Genomic DNA, 18,607 nt, shown 5'->3' on the forward strand with positions numbered 1-18,607 from the left:
GGCTTTTCAGTATTTACCTAGTAATTTTTAAAAAAAATCTTACTTTTCCAAAGAGGGGGCCAATGGACTCCCTGAATTCTTTCACATTGGGGAACATCTTTCCATTGCCTTCACACTGGAATGAGAATATAGCTGTGCATTCTATATGAGGTAAAGCTTTCACTTAGAGTTTGTGAAAATTGTGCAATGCATATATGATATTATGTATTGTAAACAGTGAGACTAGCTCAGCTTTTTTTCTCGTCAGAATTCATTTTCATCTAAATATCTGAATAACACTTTGTCCTTGCTCTCTAACTTAGCCAACTTGTTAAGTTATTAAGACAATAAAATTTCTTGATATCTAATTTTCTTTTAAAACTATGGAGTCAATTATCCATTTCTGGAAAAGTTTTTGTCTTGTAGTCTTTAAAAATATTTTAGCTTGATTCTGTTGTCACCATAAATGATCCATATTTTATTTTTTCTTTCTTGGGGAACAGGGAGTTGGGCCACACCTGGTGGTGCTCAGGACTTCTGGCTCTGAGTTCAGGAATCACTCTTAGAGCTGATCAGGGACCAAATGAGGTGCTGGGGATTGAAACCAGGTCACCCAGGTTCCCAGCTCCTGCTCACATTTTGATTGATATTGTTCTCTTTCTTGTCTATCATCACTTAGCATTTAATCCCTGTAGTCTATTCTTTGCATTTCATCTTCAATGTGATTAGTACTTTATGTAGGCGATTAAAATTGTAGTTCTCTATTCTGTAAAATATTCTTTCAAAATTATTTGTCAGTTTTGTTGTGATGCTGTTTTGATCTATTCTTTCGAATACTTTTGAACTTAAGACACTAAATTTCGTTGAAATATTCTTCCATAGTTTGAACCTATTTTCTGTTTCATGTTCTTTATTTTTTTCAGAATAGACTCCTTTTGGTATTAGTGTATATGAATGTGCACTATTGTACACAACTATCATTTATGAGTTTTAAATCACAAATATATCTTACCTCACATTCTGTGGATTGTGGATTCTGTGGAGCCTGACGCTGAGTGGTTGTTATTTAAGGATTCTCAAGAGGTTGCAGTCACACATTTCAGCTTGAACTTCCTTTAGCTCAAGATTTAATGACACTGAAGATTGAGCTACTCCAGTCTTACTCAGTTCTATCCATTTTTGGGTGCTCTCCTTTTTTTTTGCTCTCTAGATTAAATCTTATGCTTATACAATCAATATTAACTTTTTCTATAAACATTCAAACTCACCATTATTAGTTAGTTCAGTGTTTCAATACCATGGAATATTCTTCTTATAGTTTCATAGTTTTTTCTTTAAGGTATTTATTTTAAAATTTATAGGTATTTCTTGCTCTATTTAGTGTTTCCCCACTTTGGCTATATAATGGTGTTTCCCCAATATTGCTATATTAATGGACAATTGCGTCAGGTTTTCCTAAGAATTTCTTCAGTTTCATATGTTTTTTTGGTAGTGGTGATAATTGAATAAGTATAGTACTAATATTCAACACTTGGTCTAGTTCTCTCAAATATATGCTTTAAGTATTGTATGAAAATTAATAATTTAAACAATTTTAAGACAAGTCTTTTTAAATATATGAGAAATAGTCTCATTTAAATAATTTTAAAATAGGTATATGATGTAAACAGGGAAACTTTTTTCTACTTATTTTTTTCTCCTTACTTTGCAGGATATCCACTATTGATACTTATTGATCAATCTAGATGTTGTTCTGTGAAATACACTTACATATGTAGATTTAGGTTCAGGTATACTTTTTTTGTTTTGTCTTGTTTTGGATAATACCAGGTGGTGCTCAGGGATTGTTCCTGACTACTTAGGGACCACTCCAGGTAGTGCTTTGGGAAACATTGGCATTGGTCCTAGATACAACTATACTGGAAGGCTTAAAGGCCTATTTCTGAAACAGATTTCATGTGCAGTAACATGTGATGTCGGACTATTTCATATTTTGAATATAATGCATATTTATTTATGAATCATTGATAATTTACTTGTCCATGTAACTGGTATTTGTGTTTAAATAATGTCTTCAATTTACCTTGTTTACATTTACTAGTTTTTAACTGATAGAAAAGGAATCTCTCTAGATGATAGTTTATAGGTGTGGTATTACTATATAATGGATTTTGGAAAGTAGAAAAACAAATTGTACTGAAAAGGTTGGAATAGATTTCAGAGTAGATTTTGAAATAGATTTCAAACCATTGATCTTTGAAATAATGGTTCTTTCACCCTATTTGAATCTCTAATGAATTGTCAAAAAGATTTACCTGTTTCTTAATTGAAAATTGTGGAAGCACATATTATGTGTTTGAGGAACTAGAAGGAGGTCATTAGCATGTTAGATGAACTAAGGGAAGAGGACAGTAGTAAGTGATGTGTTCAGAAAGGGAATGAAATATTGCATAGGATTTTCTGGGACATTGAAAGGATTTTGGAAGACTTTCTTTAAGAAATACTAACGAATAGTCTACATGAGTTTTTCAACCATTACCACTACACTGTGGCATCCATCCTCATTTTGCTACCAAAGCCAGTATCAAAAATCTTTAGTTTTATCAACACTATCATACCAGTGGGATATTCATACCCCTCTGCCTGCTCCAGAACACATTATTGAATGCAGGCTGCTTAGTGTAATGAGGAATGCTTTTCGAAATTGTAAAATATATATTATAAGTTTATTCTTACTAACCACTACTTCATCACAAAAACTCGTTAGACTTTCTCTCCCTGATTCTGATTTTTATGCTATTTTCTTTCAGCTTCTTGTGCCAAATACTTTGCCTTTTCTGAATGTAAGCTTAATTTTTGTTCTCAGTCTCTTCTTGGGTGATGTTTGAAAACTTTCACAATGCATTGCCCATTCTAATGAGTTCATTAAAAATTCTGTTTTGCTCAGCTCTGACAAACAAATGCAATTTGAATAACCTTTAAAAGTTTTAGCCTTATTAAAATAGGCTAGAATATTTTATTTTACACAACTAACATGATTGTAATGATTTTTTTTTAAATCTGCTTAGAATGCCCATTAGAGCCTGGCAAACTACCAAGAGTATCTTGCCTTCACAGCAGAGCCTGGCAAGCTACCTGTGCCATATTCGATATGCCAAAAACAGTAACAACAAGTCTCACAATGGAGATGTCACTGGTGCCCACTCGAGCAAATCGATGAGCAACGGGATGACAGTGTTACAGTCATACAGAATGCCCATTATCTGCTTTAGTGGATTATAGCAGATAATCTACTTTGATCACATATCATATGATCACATATGATCATAATTTATACTAAACAACATAAACTAGTTTATTTAGTATGAACTAAATTTATACTGAAGTATTTTCTATTTCAGGAGATTTTATATTATGATAAAAATATTATTTGTAATGTACTCTTTCAAATCTCTTGAAATTATAGTTTCTTATTGATATATTATTTTAATTTAGCAAAAATTTTATTTGATAATTCATGCCTAATAACAGTAGATAAAATTGTTCATAATTTTTGTTTATTATAAGAATAATATTAGTCTTTGAAGTTTCTTGATTCTAGGAAAACTTTAAATGATTTAAAAACTTTAAAAAATAATGGTATTTAAATTTAGGTGCCTATTTTAATTTGGGAGCATTCTAAGTTTTTCCTGAATCTGTTAAAATTGTTTCCCATTAAAATATATTTTAAAAATATATTTAAAAAATAACCATCCATGTTATTATTACTTAATTTGATCTAGATTATTAGGTTTTTTAAATTTGTCTGAATTCATGAATTTTGGTATATATTTTGGTAATACATTCAAAGCACTGTTACATATTTTCTGAATTTTAATAACATATTATTAAATTTTCTTAAAAAAATCTAGTAATTATACTTGCTATATTTCCTTTATTTCTTTATATGTGCTACAAGTAGCCTGGCCTCCTATCTTTTTATAAATTTTAATATATGCAAACCAAAGAACGAATGTTGGTTTAAAAATGTTTTATATTAATCCTGAATAAATTCATCATAGAGTCAGATAATAGTTTTACATATAACTGTTTCTTTCAAAAGATTATCTTTCAAGTAATTATCAAATATTTTATAATATTTTGAAATTATTTCTACTCCAACATTTATTTGAAGATGATACTTGTGGGAATTTGGCAGAAAAACGTTTTTTTTTATTTTTTTTTAAATTAACGCATCATGACTCATAGAGTTGTTCATAATACAGTTGTATTAGTCATACAATGTTCCAACACCAACTGACTGTGTCACCAATGTTCTCTTCCCCTGGACAGGGGACTCTTTATATTTATAAAATGATAGTACCTACACAGATCACATATGATATTAGAATCAAACTAAATAACATTTCTAGATTTTCAGTTTTTTAGAGAAAAAAAATGAAGCTTCCCATTGTGTTTGAAAGATGTATAATTCAAATGATCTTGTAAAAATTTTGTTCCAGCTGGTTTAGAATCTTTGAGAAATCTTCAGCAACTAATTGTGAACCACAATCAATTAATCAGTACAAAAGGCCTTTCTGATTCACCAACAATTATCTATCTGGATTGTTCACACAACAATCTTACCGAAGTAGAGGGTATTGAAAACTGTGGATTGCTGCAAGTATTGAAATTACAAGGGAATTATCTAAGTGAGGTAAATTTCTTGAGTTGTTAAATGTCTTTAAATAATAAAGCATTTTCCTTTTGATAGACATGTCAGCTGAACATTTAAAAATCCTTATGATTCATTTATATTTTTAGGTTTTTCAGATACAGTTGATTTTATTTTACTTTCAACTTTTACATACTTAAAAAAACCTTCAACATAATTACTTTATGAGGACATATAATTTGGCTATGAATTTTTGTAATGCTAAGTTGAAGTAGAATTTTAAGGAATATTTTAATATTTTATTGAAACAAATTTATCTGTTTTGAAATTCTGATTAGAATTGGCCATGAAATAAATTATACAATTCGTTATGAAGTTAACAAAATTAGAAATTTTATTAATATTTAAGTTCTTTTGACATGTAATTTAGTTTACTAAAATAAATCTGTGGTTAAATGTAGTGTTTTTAAATTTTAGTTTAGTTTTAAAAATGTTTTGCTTTTTATGTGTTAATGTACCAATTTAAATATAGCTTCCACCTCTGGAGAATCATGTTCTACTAAGAGAATTGTACTTGGATGATAACAGCATTTCAACTGTGGAAGCGTTTTCCTCATATTGGCTGCCCTTATTACAAAATATCTCTCTCTCTCAAAACAGGTATTTTTCTTAATAAATTAGTATATTTAATTCTTAATAAATTCTTAGTAAATAGTATATTAAATTCTTAATAAATGCAGTTAATAATTAAACTAAGCTGTGATCTTTATTTAAAAAAAGTAGAAAAGCTGTTAGCTTTCTTTAGTAATTCTATGAAAGTGTGTCTCAATTAGTTTATAAATTATAATTATTAACTTGAAGAGTTTTAAAAGTCAATATGTTGATATTCCCTTAAAATTTTAGTAAAATTTTAACTGTCAATTTCTTCTTGTTATTTTGTTTCTTCTCAGAGATGTACTTTTAGAAATCTCTGACAGGAGGTTTGTTTATATTTGTAAAGAATATAGTCTTAGGAAAATAGGGGAGGTAGTTAATTTAATTCAGAAGGATGTCTCATTCTCTCAAATGGTACTTATTAAGTCCTGGAAGAACGATTTTTAATCTGCTCTCAACTTGCATGTCTTTTTGTAACTGTTAAGATTGATTTAAATTTGATTTCCCTGAGGATATAAAGTAACACTAAAAAAAAAAAATCTTAACATTAAATGAAATGGGTACCTGCCATAGAAGATCCATTTGAAACCACCAAACATCTGGATCTTTGCAGAGAAAACTGTTTAAAACCAAAACAGGAGCACAATATGTATATATCTCCCGCTGCTTAATATTTCATTGAGTCCTACTCATACTAATATGATTAATTTGTTCATCAAAGGCACATGGAATAGGAAAAGGAACCATCATTTTACAAGAAATTGTTGCTCCTTTTAGTTATACAATTCTTGTAGAATAAGTGAACAAGGGCAACCAAGTTTATATACATATCTTTTTCCCTAAAACAGTTTTTTTTTTGTTTCTGTCACAGTAGCACTCATCATATGAACATGTATATCCGAAATAATTTAACTTTGATTAAAGTATTCCAGTTTGACTTAAAAAATTGAATATGTATTCAAAATTACCATGAATTAGTTTAATCAAATCTGAAATATGAAAATTTATTTGGTTATAAAGATATTTATTTCAGCTGTCTTAATGAAAAAACACAACAAAAATGATATGGTCTACTTTCAAACTCATTGGATTACAGTGTTTTCCAAGTAAGAAATACAATTTCAGTAGAACTAATCAGCTGGGCTCTGGATGTATGTATTAAATCACACAGTAATCAACATATCAACCATATAACAAACCCAAAATGATCATATATTATTTAGATCTAGAAAATTTTGAAGTAATTTGGACCACTTTAGTATTCAAAGAATATTGTCCTTATAAAAATTTAGATTAATATGGTAGATAGGCTTTTACCCTAGAAATATGTGACATTTTTCATATCAACATGATATAATTAGATTATATGATCAGACCATTAAATATTGTTTAATTTTGATAATTTATTTGAATGCTAAATGAAAATTATTCTTTTATTTTGTTTGCTTATTGTGGTAGGAGAAGTTACAATTTTGGAGACTATGAAAATGAGCAATGTAGTGTTCTTGACCTCAAACACTTTTAGGTATAGAAAACCTTAATCTTTTGATTTTGGCTATAATTTTTAAGGGATTAAAAATATAACATGTTATTTTGAATTTTTTTATAATGATGTCACTTATGCCTGAATATATTAATTGATGGTCTCTTCTGACTCTTTGCCTGTAAGGTTTGCTTTGTACTTTCTGAGACAGTTAAGAAAGCTAGTTTAAGGGCACCAGGGAAGTATGATTGAGAGGGATGAATGAAATACACTACTTCTACAAAGTAGTAAATTTATTTCCAAACTTACACTATAAAATTAATATTTATTCTGGGATTTTTAAACAGTAAACTAATATTATTACTTGTAAGCATTATCCACTTTACATTAAGCCTTTACAGGTTCTTTGACTTTTTTTTATAGCCATAGCAGACAGAGAAAATCTCAGAGTCTGTTGTTATGTGTTTGAATTGTAATTCTACATATTACCTGCTGGTTGATGTGGAAAAAAGTGTTCACAGCCTGAATCTAGTTTTCTTTTACCTGTAAAGGAGAAATAAATACTTGTTTGTTACATTTTATCATGATATAAATATAAAATATATCATTACTTGTTGTAAACTGAGTTTTTATAAATGTGATATTTTTATGCTTAGTATGTAATTTGAATTGTATGTATATATGTATATTTATACAATCTATATATTAAAATTTTTGATAAATATTTTCATCACAAGGAAGAAATTATGAGTCCATATGCTTTTTTCCCTAACAAATGAAATACATATAAAGAATGATACTTAGTACATATTGTTTGAAATACTTGTTTCATCCTGACTTCTGTTTTAAATTTTCATTAGGACATGTGACTGTTTTAAGTTTGACTCAGAGGAGTTTTAACTGGAAGACTCTCTGGCTTCACAAGCCTTTCTACTTCCAGTGAGACCCTAAGTAGGAGCAGAAAGTGGAAACTATTACCCATTGGCTTCTCATTGTACAAATCTTTTGCTTTTTGTCGTCTTTGAAATTTATATCTTTTTTATGCCCAGGGCTAATGTGACAAGGTCAAATGGTATTAGGTTTTCACTAATGTCCTTTGTCTCTCTGGTTTGAATTTTCTTGGAAAAAATATACACAGAATGTTAGTAAAAGGAAAAATTCTAGAGATTTAAAGAAACAGATTTACTATTAGGTTTCTACCATCCTTATGAATAGTCATAAAGGTGAATGAATAGCTAGCTTTCTTGATTAAAATTCAAAAATGAAAAATAATGTGATTTCAGGCCATGATTATCTGAAAAGATAGTATCTTGGTATTACAAAAGTACTTAGTGCAATAAAATATTTGCTTACAAGAATTTATTTTTATTAGGAGTATTTTTATTTTTGTTTCTAAAACATTGTTACTTATTCTTATCTGATATCACCATAGGACCTGTATGTGGTCTATATTTTGCCATCTTATTGTCAAAACCATGAGATGTATTATCCATTTAGCAATATTTTTAGAGACAGGCATACTATAATTACATTAAAAGTTAAAAAAACTATTAAATAAATGCAATCATTATAAATATGTATTCACTTGAATTTAAATTAGTTATATGTAATATTTACCTAGAAAATTTCTATATAAAAAATCACAAAATTTGGACTTAAGTTCACTTTCAGCAAAGTTTTAACTTTCCCTATTCTCTCACTCACTCTTCCAGTATGTCACAATTTAGTGAATTATATCAGGGATTTTATGTACAAACAATTAAATAATAATTATGTATAAATTCAATAACCAAGGTTTTAGCTGTTTTATTCTTTCATATCTTGTTCTTTTTCTATAGGAATTGCCTATAAGTAGTTATGTTGTTACACTTGTATATACTAACTTAGTATTAGCTACACTCAGGTAGATCTTCTTCCAGCCTCATTATTTAGTCTATTTTTTATCAGTAGTATCTTCTGTCTCTTGGCTAATGCAGAACAGGTTAGTACATGAGAGGAGTCAAGGTCAATAAAAAGGTTACTTTTGTTCCAAACCCCAGGAGACTTGTAGTCACAGTATTATTCAGTGAGTTTCTGACCTTAAAATAATAGAACTTTTTCCATGGCAGTGTATTTTGGTCAAAGATGTAAAAGTCTCTGCTGTGACAACTGGAAAGACCGTATAAGAATCAGAAGTATGAAATAAATGGAAAGTAATGCATTTTTTAATACCAGAAATGCTCCATTACTCAAAGCACGTGTTATCAGTTACACATCCCAAACAATTAGGAGGAAGGATCAATTTTTTCATTAAATTTTATATATAGGGAATGTATATTTTATTGTAAATCAAGCTAAAGTTAAGTTTTTCTACATAGCTTTTTATTTCTGATGTATGTTTTACCATTACATGCTTACTTTGCTTGAATATGATTTTATAATGACAATTTCACTTAAAACTTTAGAACTTTTTTAAAGAAAGATAAAAGTTTGACATTAGAATTTAAGCTTGCACAAATTAATAATAATTGTTAGTATATTTTTGCTAAATTTAAGTTCTTTCGGTTGGTATAAAACATTTGCTATTATTGCAATACATGGATTATTTATGCAGTGAGCATATGTGTACAGTACACAATATACTGAGCATATTTAGAAATAACCCTAAGGAAACTTTATATACTTTGCATATTTTTAACCTAGTAAACAAAACTTTTATAGTTAGGGGTGATGATAATTTTTTCTTGAAAATTGAAAATAATTGCTTTCTCTCTTAAGAGTAGAGACTATAGTTTTCATTCAGGAAAACTTCATAAAGATAAAACAGATTGCCTGCAATTTTTTTCTTTTAACATGACAAATCTATACAATATTTTAAAAAATCTATACAATATTAAAAGATATGTGCATACTGATTTAATATTAATACTTGTAATTGGTATTTATAATTTTATTATAATTTTGACATCTAAATGAACATTTCAAACAAAATACTGAAAAATTTATAATTATTACATCAACAAATACTTGGAATGATTGTTGCAGTGGTATTAGACATACACATTGCATAACTGATTATAGATAATTGAATATAATTATCTGATATGAACCTATAGTTACATTTTATAGTCACTTATTATATAAATTATATCTTTTTATTAATAAGTAATGTATAACATATTATACTGATTTATAATAGTAAATTATTACTGTATAAAGTTACATCTTATTTAGAGTCATTAGGACATTATATTAAAATTTTTATGATATATGTTTTGTTTTCAGTTTGGCAAAGATAACACCACTTTTTCATTTTATTTCTTTGGAAAAACTAGATGTTAGCAACAATTGTCTTTCTGGTAAGTTTAAACTAATATATATATATTTGCATAAAAACATTTTTGATATTTTGTTTGGCAAAATAAGGCAAAGTTGTTTTAATTATAACTGTTAATGACATTTACAAAAAATACTTACATATTCCAGTTTAGAGAAGGAAAAATTTAAACCCTATACTCTGACTGCAACTGTTCTTAGTATTAAATTGACATTATTGACACTATACAATTTAACAGGAGAAAAGCATAAAAGTTTAATTGTTTTTTCTATACATGTATGGGAATCCACATAATAACTGATAGCACAAAGGAGGAGTTAGAGTTGAGTACAGATATTGTGTTGAACAGGGTTGTAGGAAGACAGTAGAGTGGGAAGGACAAGGTTTAGTGTGACAAGTCTGTGTGCTTTTCTTTGGGCCCGTTTCCTATTCTTGAGATGAGAATGTTGCTCTTCTGGTATAGGGAAGGCAGATTTCACATGGGAATTTTATGTTCTGCTCCTAAATTTGAAAAAAAAAGAAGCAGAAAAAGAAGCCTGTGGCATCCATTTTTTATTTATTTTTTTTTCCTTTTTGGGTCACACCCAGCGATGCTCAGGGGTTACTCCTGGCTCTGCACTCAGGAATTACTCCTGGAGATGCTTGGGGGGACCATATGGGATACCGGGGATCGAATTCGGGTCGGCCACGTGCAAGGCAAACGCCCTGCCCGCTGTGCTATTGCTCTGGCCCCGACATCCATCTTTTATATTATTTTTTTAAGTTATTTTGCTGTACTTTGATTTACAAAGTAATTGATAGCTGAGATTTAGCCATACAATATTTCAGCACCAATTCTTCCACCAGTGTCAACTTCCCTCCACCAGTGGTCCCATGCTCTCCCATGGCAACCCTGACCTACCGCCTTGACAGGCACATTACAAAGTTCGATGACTGCAGCTTAGATCTCATCTTTCAGTGTTGTTGAGTCTGTGCTTTGAATATATAGCTAAATCCACCTCAGTGGTATAACTGAAACCTCAAACCATTACTTCCCATTCTCATTCTCTTCCCTCCCCCTTATTGTTCTTTCTATCTTCTCCTCCCTATACGCTAAGATCAAGGTTGATCTAGGATATTCGAGGAGGAAATGTAATGATATCCTTTTATTTACTGTTTTGTATCTCTAACTAAAAGTAGTCAATGTGCCAGAACAGCATGGGGTGGCATGTTCTGAATTCCTTCAAAAGCATGCTAAAGTAATTTATAATTTTTGAATCACATTATCTCCATATCTTGTGATAGACTTGGAAAACTGTGGTAATTATATTTTATTTGAACTCCAGATATTCTTTACCCATTAAACTTAGAGCCAAATGAAGGACATGAGTCAATAAAATTGTGAAATTGACTCCTAAGACAAACAGAGGAGATACTCTTAAAAAAATTGAAAGAATGGCACATTTTTTTAATTTGTTGACTTATTTTTCCCAACGTTTCATCTTACTCATACCCCGTCAGTTCCCTCATAGGTAAAACCATAGCTCTAAATTCATTTTGAATGTTTGACCTCATTATATAGGGCAATCAAATGATATATTATCTATGTCTCCAACTTTCTTTGCCCCACATTCATGTGATAATTTAGTTCTATCATGTTGTTTACCTTATTAGTATATTCTTCTTTTTAAAGCAGAAATATAGCTTATAGAATCACATTATATAGTTTTGAATACTTCCTATTGATCAATATTTTATTGCAATTTGGGCATATTATGGTTATAATATTTTAAGAAAATTATTGTATGATTTTTTTGCAAATATATGTTTTAGTTCTGAGTAAATATGTGAATAGAATAGCTAGGATAATACAGTAGATGAATATTTAACTTTGTTATGAACTGAGAAACTATTCCTGAGGTAGTTATAACATTTATACCATACAGTAGATGGGTCAATATAGAGCCATTATAGGTCATTATAGAGGGTGGTTAGAATTTTATTGTGTTAGTACATTATAGGTTTTAATTTTTATTTCACTGAAGCATTGATATCTCTATATTAATTTATTCGTGATTTCTGTGTATTCTTTTGCTTTGTTCAAATGTATCTATTTAAAATATTAAGTTACTTTTTCTTATCATTTGTATGGGTGACTCCTAATTTATCATGGTGTATGACCTTTTTTACGTAATTTTGATTACAGTGTTCAACTGTTTTTTGAGAAGCTTTGCATCTGTGTTCTTCAGGGGTAGAGGTCTATATTTTTCTTTCCTTTTAAATTTCTTTGCTTTTGTTATCAGGACAATGTTTAACTCATTAAAGCTTATTTGGGAGAACTGATTCAACTTCCTGGAAGAGCCTGAAAAGAAATGATAGTATATTTTTATTAAATGTTAAGAAGATGCCAGTAAATCTGGGCCTGGTTTTTGTTTGAGGAGAGACTTGATTACCATTTCTATTTTCTTGATAATAATTGACTTATTCAGGTGCTCTGCTTACTCTTGATTCAGCCTTGGAGGTTATAGGAGTTCAAAATTGTATCCATTTCTTCTAAATTCTCTAGTTTAATAGCATCAAGATTTTCAAAGTAATCCATGATGATACTTTGACTTTCTGTGCTATCTGTTTTGATGTCTGCCCTTTCATTTCTGATTTGGCAGAAGGGTTTTCTCTTGTTCTTTCCTTGTGACCCTTACTAACAGTTGTCACTCTTGTTTCTTTAATAGAATCGGCTCTTAATTTCACTGATTTTTGAATTGTTTTGTTTTTATTTTATTGATTTCTTCTCTAAGTTTTATTATTTCCTTTACTCTGTTAGTTTTGAATACCTTTTGTTGATCTTTTTCAAGCTGCCTACACTGCGCAATTATGTTCCATATATGAAAGTTTTCTTGCTTCCTAATGAACACTTGCATTGCTGTGAAATTTCCTTTTAACTTCAATTTGCTGTGCCTCTTATGTTCTGATAATTCAATCTTCATTCTCATTTGTTTTCAGAAGTAATTTTATTTCCAATGATGGCCAACTCGTTGTTCAGTTATGAATTGTTTAATTTCCAAGTGTTGAGTTTTTCCCCATTTCTGTTTATGGTTTATTTCCGTTTTCAGAGCCTCATGATCTGAAAGGTTATTTGATATTATTTATAACTTCTTTGATTTTATGGTGATATGTTTTGTGACACAGTATGTGGTCAACTCTTGGAAAATGTCCTATGTGCATTGTAGAAGAATGTGTACTCAACTTTGATGGGTTGAGACCCTATTTTTCTGCTAGGCCTATGTCTTCTATTTTATTTTTAAAATATTTACTTAAAGAACTATGATTTATTGATTGATTTAAGCATGTATAATTTGACACCAATCCTAGCAGCAGTCTCAACTTCCCTCCACTAGTGTTCCCGTATTCCCTCCCCCCACCCACTAATCCCACACCTCCAACCTTGACAGACACATTTCAAAGTTCTGTGGTTGTTTAAATCTTATGTCTTCAGTGTTATTGGGTCTGTGCTTCAGCTATATAGCTATACCACTCTTCCACTTCACGGGTATGTCCAAGGCCCCTGACTCCTATTACCCCCTTTCTTCCCTTTGACTTTTGCCTCCAAGCCCCTTGATTTTTTTCCTTCTGTCCTTATTCCTCCTAACTCTAGGGCTAAGGATGATCTAGGCATTCCCCCTTTACTACATTACATTTCCTCACCAGTTATTTTATACATCACTGATTCTGGTTATCCTGTGTTTGACCTTTTTCTTCTGTTACTTTGCATACCATTGATACATGAGGTTATTCTGTGTTTGAACTTCTTCTGGTTTATTTCACTCACCATGATATCTTGTAGTTCCAACAAAGTTGCAGCAAATTGCATGATTTCATCTTTAATTGAGGCTGCATAGTAGTCCTTTGTGTATATATGCCATATCTTCACAATCCTTAGCTCTTGCACTATGTGCTGCAATGAATAACAGTGTGTATATGTCCTTTTGAATGAATGTTTTTCTACCCTGGAGGTAGATGCCCAAAATTGAAATTGCTGGGCTATGTGGCAGCTCAATTCTAAATTCACTGTGAGCTCCCCATACTGTTTTCCCCAAGGTTGGACCAGACAAAATTACCACCATCAGTGGATGACAGTTCTTTTTTCACCACATTCCTGACAACACAGATTTTTGATATGTGCAATTCTCACAGGTGTGAGAGGATATCTCGTTGTCATCTTGATTTGAATTTCTCTAATAATAAGTGATGCTGATCATGTTTTCATCTGCTTATTGGTCATCCCCCTGTATTTCTCTGAGAAGTATCTGTTCATTTCCTCTCCCAATGGGTTTTTGTTGCTGTTGATTTGTGTGAGTACTTTATATATCCTGGATATCAGGTCTTTATCTTGTGTGTTAAATATTATTTCCCATCCAGTAATATGTTTATGTGAGAACAATTCCAGTATGTATTACTAGACTTTATATTTATTTATAAACTGACCTAATTTTTTTTACACTTGAAAGTATAAAATACCAATATAATTCTCTTTAGGTATCTGCTTACTTTACTTTAATCTCACATTTTTAAGATTTGATTTACAATATTTATGAGCTACTAAGGCCCCTTATACACATTATCTCATTTTCAATCAACATCCTGTGGGATAAATATGAAAAAAACCTGAATTATAAAGCAGTAGTATTATTTTCATAATTAATACAGATGCTACATGGTAAAAATATATATGTATCTGGATACATATATACATATGTGTCATGGTTTGTATTCTTAAAATATCTCTTTTAAATCATATTGAATTTTAAAGTTTAAATAGTTTTTGTTTCTTTTAATAGCTAATTAGTAAATGCAATAGTCAATGATTTATATATTTTTCTTTATTTTTAATGATTTTTATTGCCCATTTTTTTGTAGATCTTTCAAGTGCCAAAAGCTGGTTTGATTCATGCTATTCTCTCCGTGAATTATCTCTCACTGGAAACCCAATGCTTCAGGAAATAAACTGGAGGTAAAGAAGCATTGTCACTCCCCATGGATGAGTTTTATGATAGTGGGAGAAACATAATTTGATGCACTTTTTTTGCATATGCAAAAACTTGGGGAAAGTTAATGCAATTATATTAAAAATTAATGAGGAAAAGTTTTTGTAAAAATATTTTTATTTTTAATTTTTTTAACTTTTATTTTCTAAAATAGAAAAGATACTTGTTTAGAAATTTGGTGGGGTGGGTTGGTTTTGAAGTGATACCTGGTGACGTGCAGAGATACCTTCCCGCTCCATGCTAAGGAATCGCTCTTGGCAGGCGCTGGAGACTATATGCTATGCTGGGTCTCTACGCCAGGTGGCCTCGTGCAAGACAAGTGCCCTACCTGGTGAACTATCTCTCTGCTCCCTGGAATACTGAAGTAATTTTAAATAAATTTCTTTATCCTCCATTTCCCCTAAGAAATCAGTCTTATTGTAGTTTATGTCAGTAACAAATATCAAATAATAATGGCACCAGAATTTATAGCTATTTAAATTCCTTGCATACTTTAAAGGTAACCTAAATATGTTTTAACCATTTTTTCATACTTTCTGACATTCTTCCTCATCTCAAATAGCAGCAGTCAAGATGCCCTTGAACAAGATCATGTTCTCCAGCTGTGATGCTCTTTATTGGGATTTAAAGCACTCATGCCCAAGTATTGAGTGTTCACTTCTATGAACCAGGTCTTGGAATCAAGTGTTCCTACAAAAAGATTAGTTCAGTGTTATCCAAAAAAGTTCATCTCAGAAAGTGATTTTATTTTAATAGTGAAAACATCTGGTGATTTGTTTTTAGATAAATGTCTTTACTTCCCCAGTTGTTTACATAACAAGTCTATGGTAACAAATAAAATTAAGTAGTGAGCTCATTATTCAGAGAAAGTTTATCAGAGCCTGTTTTTCTATGAAGTGTTAGGCAAACACAATGTGAATTCTCTTACTGATCCAGAACCAATGTCTGTCAGAACAGCTATCATGTTACTTATCATAACTAAAAATAAGCCCATGTCGTTAGTAATCTTTGGGTTTATATATTGTTTTGTCTGAATATACATACTTATATTTTGAACAAAATATAGTTTTAGGGAAGTTTATTAATATAAATCTGTTGCAAATATATAAAGGTATATATTCAGATATTATGTTAACTGTATAGGGACATATATGTACTTAATAGTTTCAAAGAAAATAATTGGATATAGTATGAAAATAACTTAGGCTGTATATTTATTACTTAATTATCTAGATATTAGAATTTATATTATGTTTGAATAAATTCTAGACTAGTTATATCAATTTTAAAATTTTGCCTGTTAAATTTTACTTAGATGAGTTAAGCTAATATAAATCTAGTAATCTATCAAATATGAATTTATTAATGAAAGACTTAACTTTAGTAGTGTGTTCCACTGAACTTTATATAACCCCTTGATATACCAAAAGAGGGATTAGTTATAGAATTTCCCAATTGGCTTCTTACTTTCATGTCTAGCCAGTGATAACACGAACAAAACTCATTCACTAAAAAAAAAAAAAATCTCTTTTAAAACCTTAATTCGAAGACTCAGTTTGGAATCTCCTTTGGGAATGTGTTTCATTCATTGATGATTAATAGAGCTTCTTAAGTGACAGAATATTCACAGGAAATTTTCACTAAATGAAATATTGATCCAGTTCTTAGCTAGGATGAATCCAGCTGGAAAAACTAATGTGAAATCACACAATATTCTTATACCTCATTCCCAACATGAATCAACTTGAGACAGAACTTTCTAATATACTCAACATATACTCATAAACTGGCATTTAAACTAAAAGTCACTACATGTACTAATAACATATAGATATGAAAATTTTCCTTAAAAGAAAGAAAAATACATTTAAAATTAAATATTTCAATATGGAATTTATTATTAAAACCAACAATTTTAAACATTTATTATAATCTAGAAGAGACAAACTAATTTTTTTCAGTGTTTTTTTTTTAAATTTTTTATTAGTGAATCACCGTGGGGTACAATTACATACTTACAAACTTTCGTGCTTGCATGTCAGTCATACAATGATCAAGTACCCATGCCTCTACCAGTGCCCATTCTCTACCACCAATGATCCCAGTGTCCCTCCTACAACCCTTATCCCCTCACCCCACCCCACCCTGCCTATGTGGCAGGGCATTCCATTTTGTTCTCTCTTTCCATTTGGGTGTTGTAGCAAACTAAATTTTTATACATAAAGTTAATTTAAAGTATTCTAATTAAACAGTTTAGGGACATTTTAAAATAAAGGTAATGAATGTACACAAAAATATTCCAAATATGTAAGTTCAAGACCTGCTGGCCCACGCTCTAGAATTATTCCTGTGATTACAATAATATGCTTAATAATATATTTGCATTTATCAATAACTATGGCTAAAATGTAGTATAGTATTTGTTAGTAAAAGTCTAATTTTACATCTGCTGATTGATTTTCAGTTAATATTGGTACAGCTTCCACATGATGCCATGTATTTCCTTTGTATTCATTTTTGAAATTCTTTTGGTTGTCCAAACCACAACCATTTATTTTATTAAATAAAACATACTTGAGAGAAAAAAATATTAATTAATCATTAATTAATCTGATAAACAAAATTATGATACTTTACTTCTTGAATTTATTAGTTTATTTGCCTAAAAGGACTCTTTATTCGGTCATTAACTCATTCTGAATAGACAGTTATTGTCTTTATATTCTGATATGTACTTTCTAATGTTAGTGTTACAGAAATACTTTCTAAGATGCTTTAGTACCATTTATATAAAACCAATGTCAGTTAGTGAATATTTCACAGGACTATAACTGAAAACTCCAAATATCTTATTTTTAATAATTCGTAGGCATTGTAGAATTATAGGGTCATGTGTGTGCACATGTATAAGATATTCCTTTTTCTATATTTTTCATAAAATTTTAAGATTCTTAGAAATTATTTAAATTTCAGAACTTTTTAAGGCTCTAATATACCTCCGAGCCTCTGCTGTATAGCATAGTCTTTTTAAGTTTTCCTTGAGTACAGATAATTATTTTCCTTTATGGTGCAAGAGTAAGGTCATATTTCAAAAATACAAATCAAACATATATCTTCCTGGAACTACCGGCATAGGTCTTTGATGCAATTGAAGACAGCGTTACAAACAATGTTCTGGAGGCCCCTCATGTCATAGTCAAGAAAAAAATTTTCAAAATACAATTCTGAATGGTTTGAGGCATATGCGGGTGGAACTTGCTTTGTAATTGCTAGAGGAAACACTTCAAGAGATTTACTGAGATACGGAACTGAATATTGATCATTCTGGCTCTCATAATAGCAACTTGTGCATTGCCTTCCTTTTGTTAACACCTCCTTATTACAGCTAACATGAGTCCTGAAAGGTTTTCTGCTCAGGAGGATCTAAGATGCTAGCACTATGGGTACTATCATGATAGGTCCAGGTTTCTGATAAAATTTTTCTACATTAAGTAGCTTAT

General features: G+C 30.2%; 1 protein-coding gene across 1 annotated transcript in view; it reads left to right on the forward strand.

Annotated features, from left to right (window-relative positions):
• The window catches only part of LRRIQ1 (leucine rich repeats and IQ motif containing 1), a 213,390-nt gene that overhangs the window by 57,454 nt on the left and 137,329 nt on the right, over window positions 1-18,607 (forward strand). Inside the window, exons 11-14 of the mRNA XM_055118200.1 lie at window positions 4,482-4,675; window positions 5,166-5,293; window positions 10,035-10,108; window positions 14,980-15,073. Coding sequence (XP_054974175.1) covers window positions 4,482-4,675; window positions 5,166-5,293; window positions 10,035-10,108; window positions 14,980-15,073 — 490 coding nt within the window. The remainder of the gene's footprint in view (window positions 1-4,481; window positions 4,676-5,165; window positions 5,294-10,034; window positions 10,109-14,979; window positions 15,074-18,607) is intronic.

This window comes from Sorex araneus, chromosome 10 (genome assembly GCF_027595985.1).
Source record: "Sorex araneus isolate mSorAra2 chromosome 10, mSorAra2.pri, whole genome shotgun sequence".
NCBI lineage: Eukaryota > Metazoa > Chordata > Mammalia > Eulipotyphla > Soricidae > Sorex > Sorex araneus.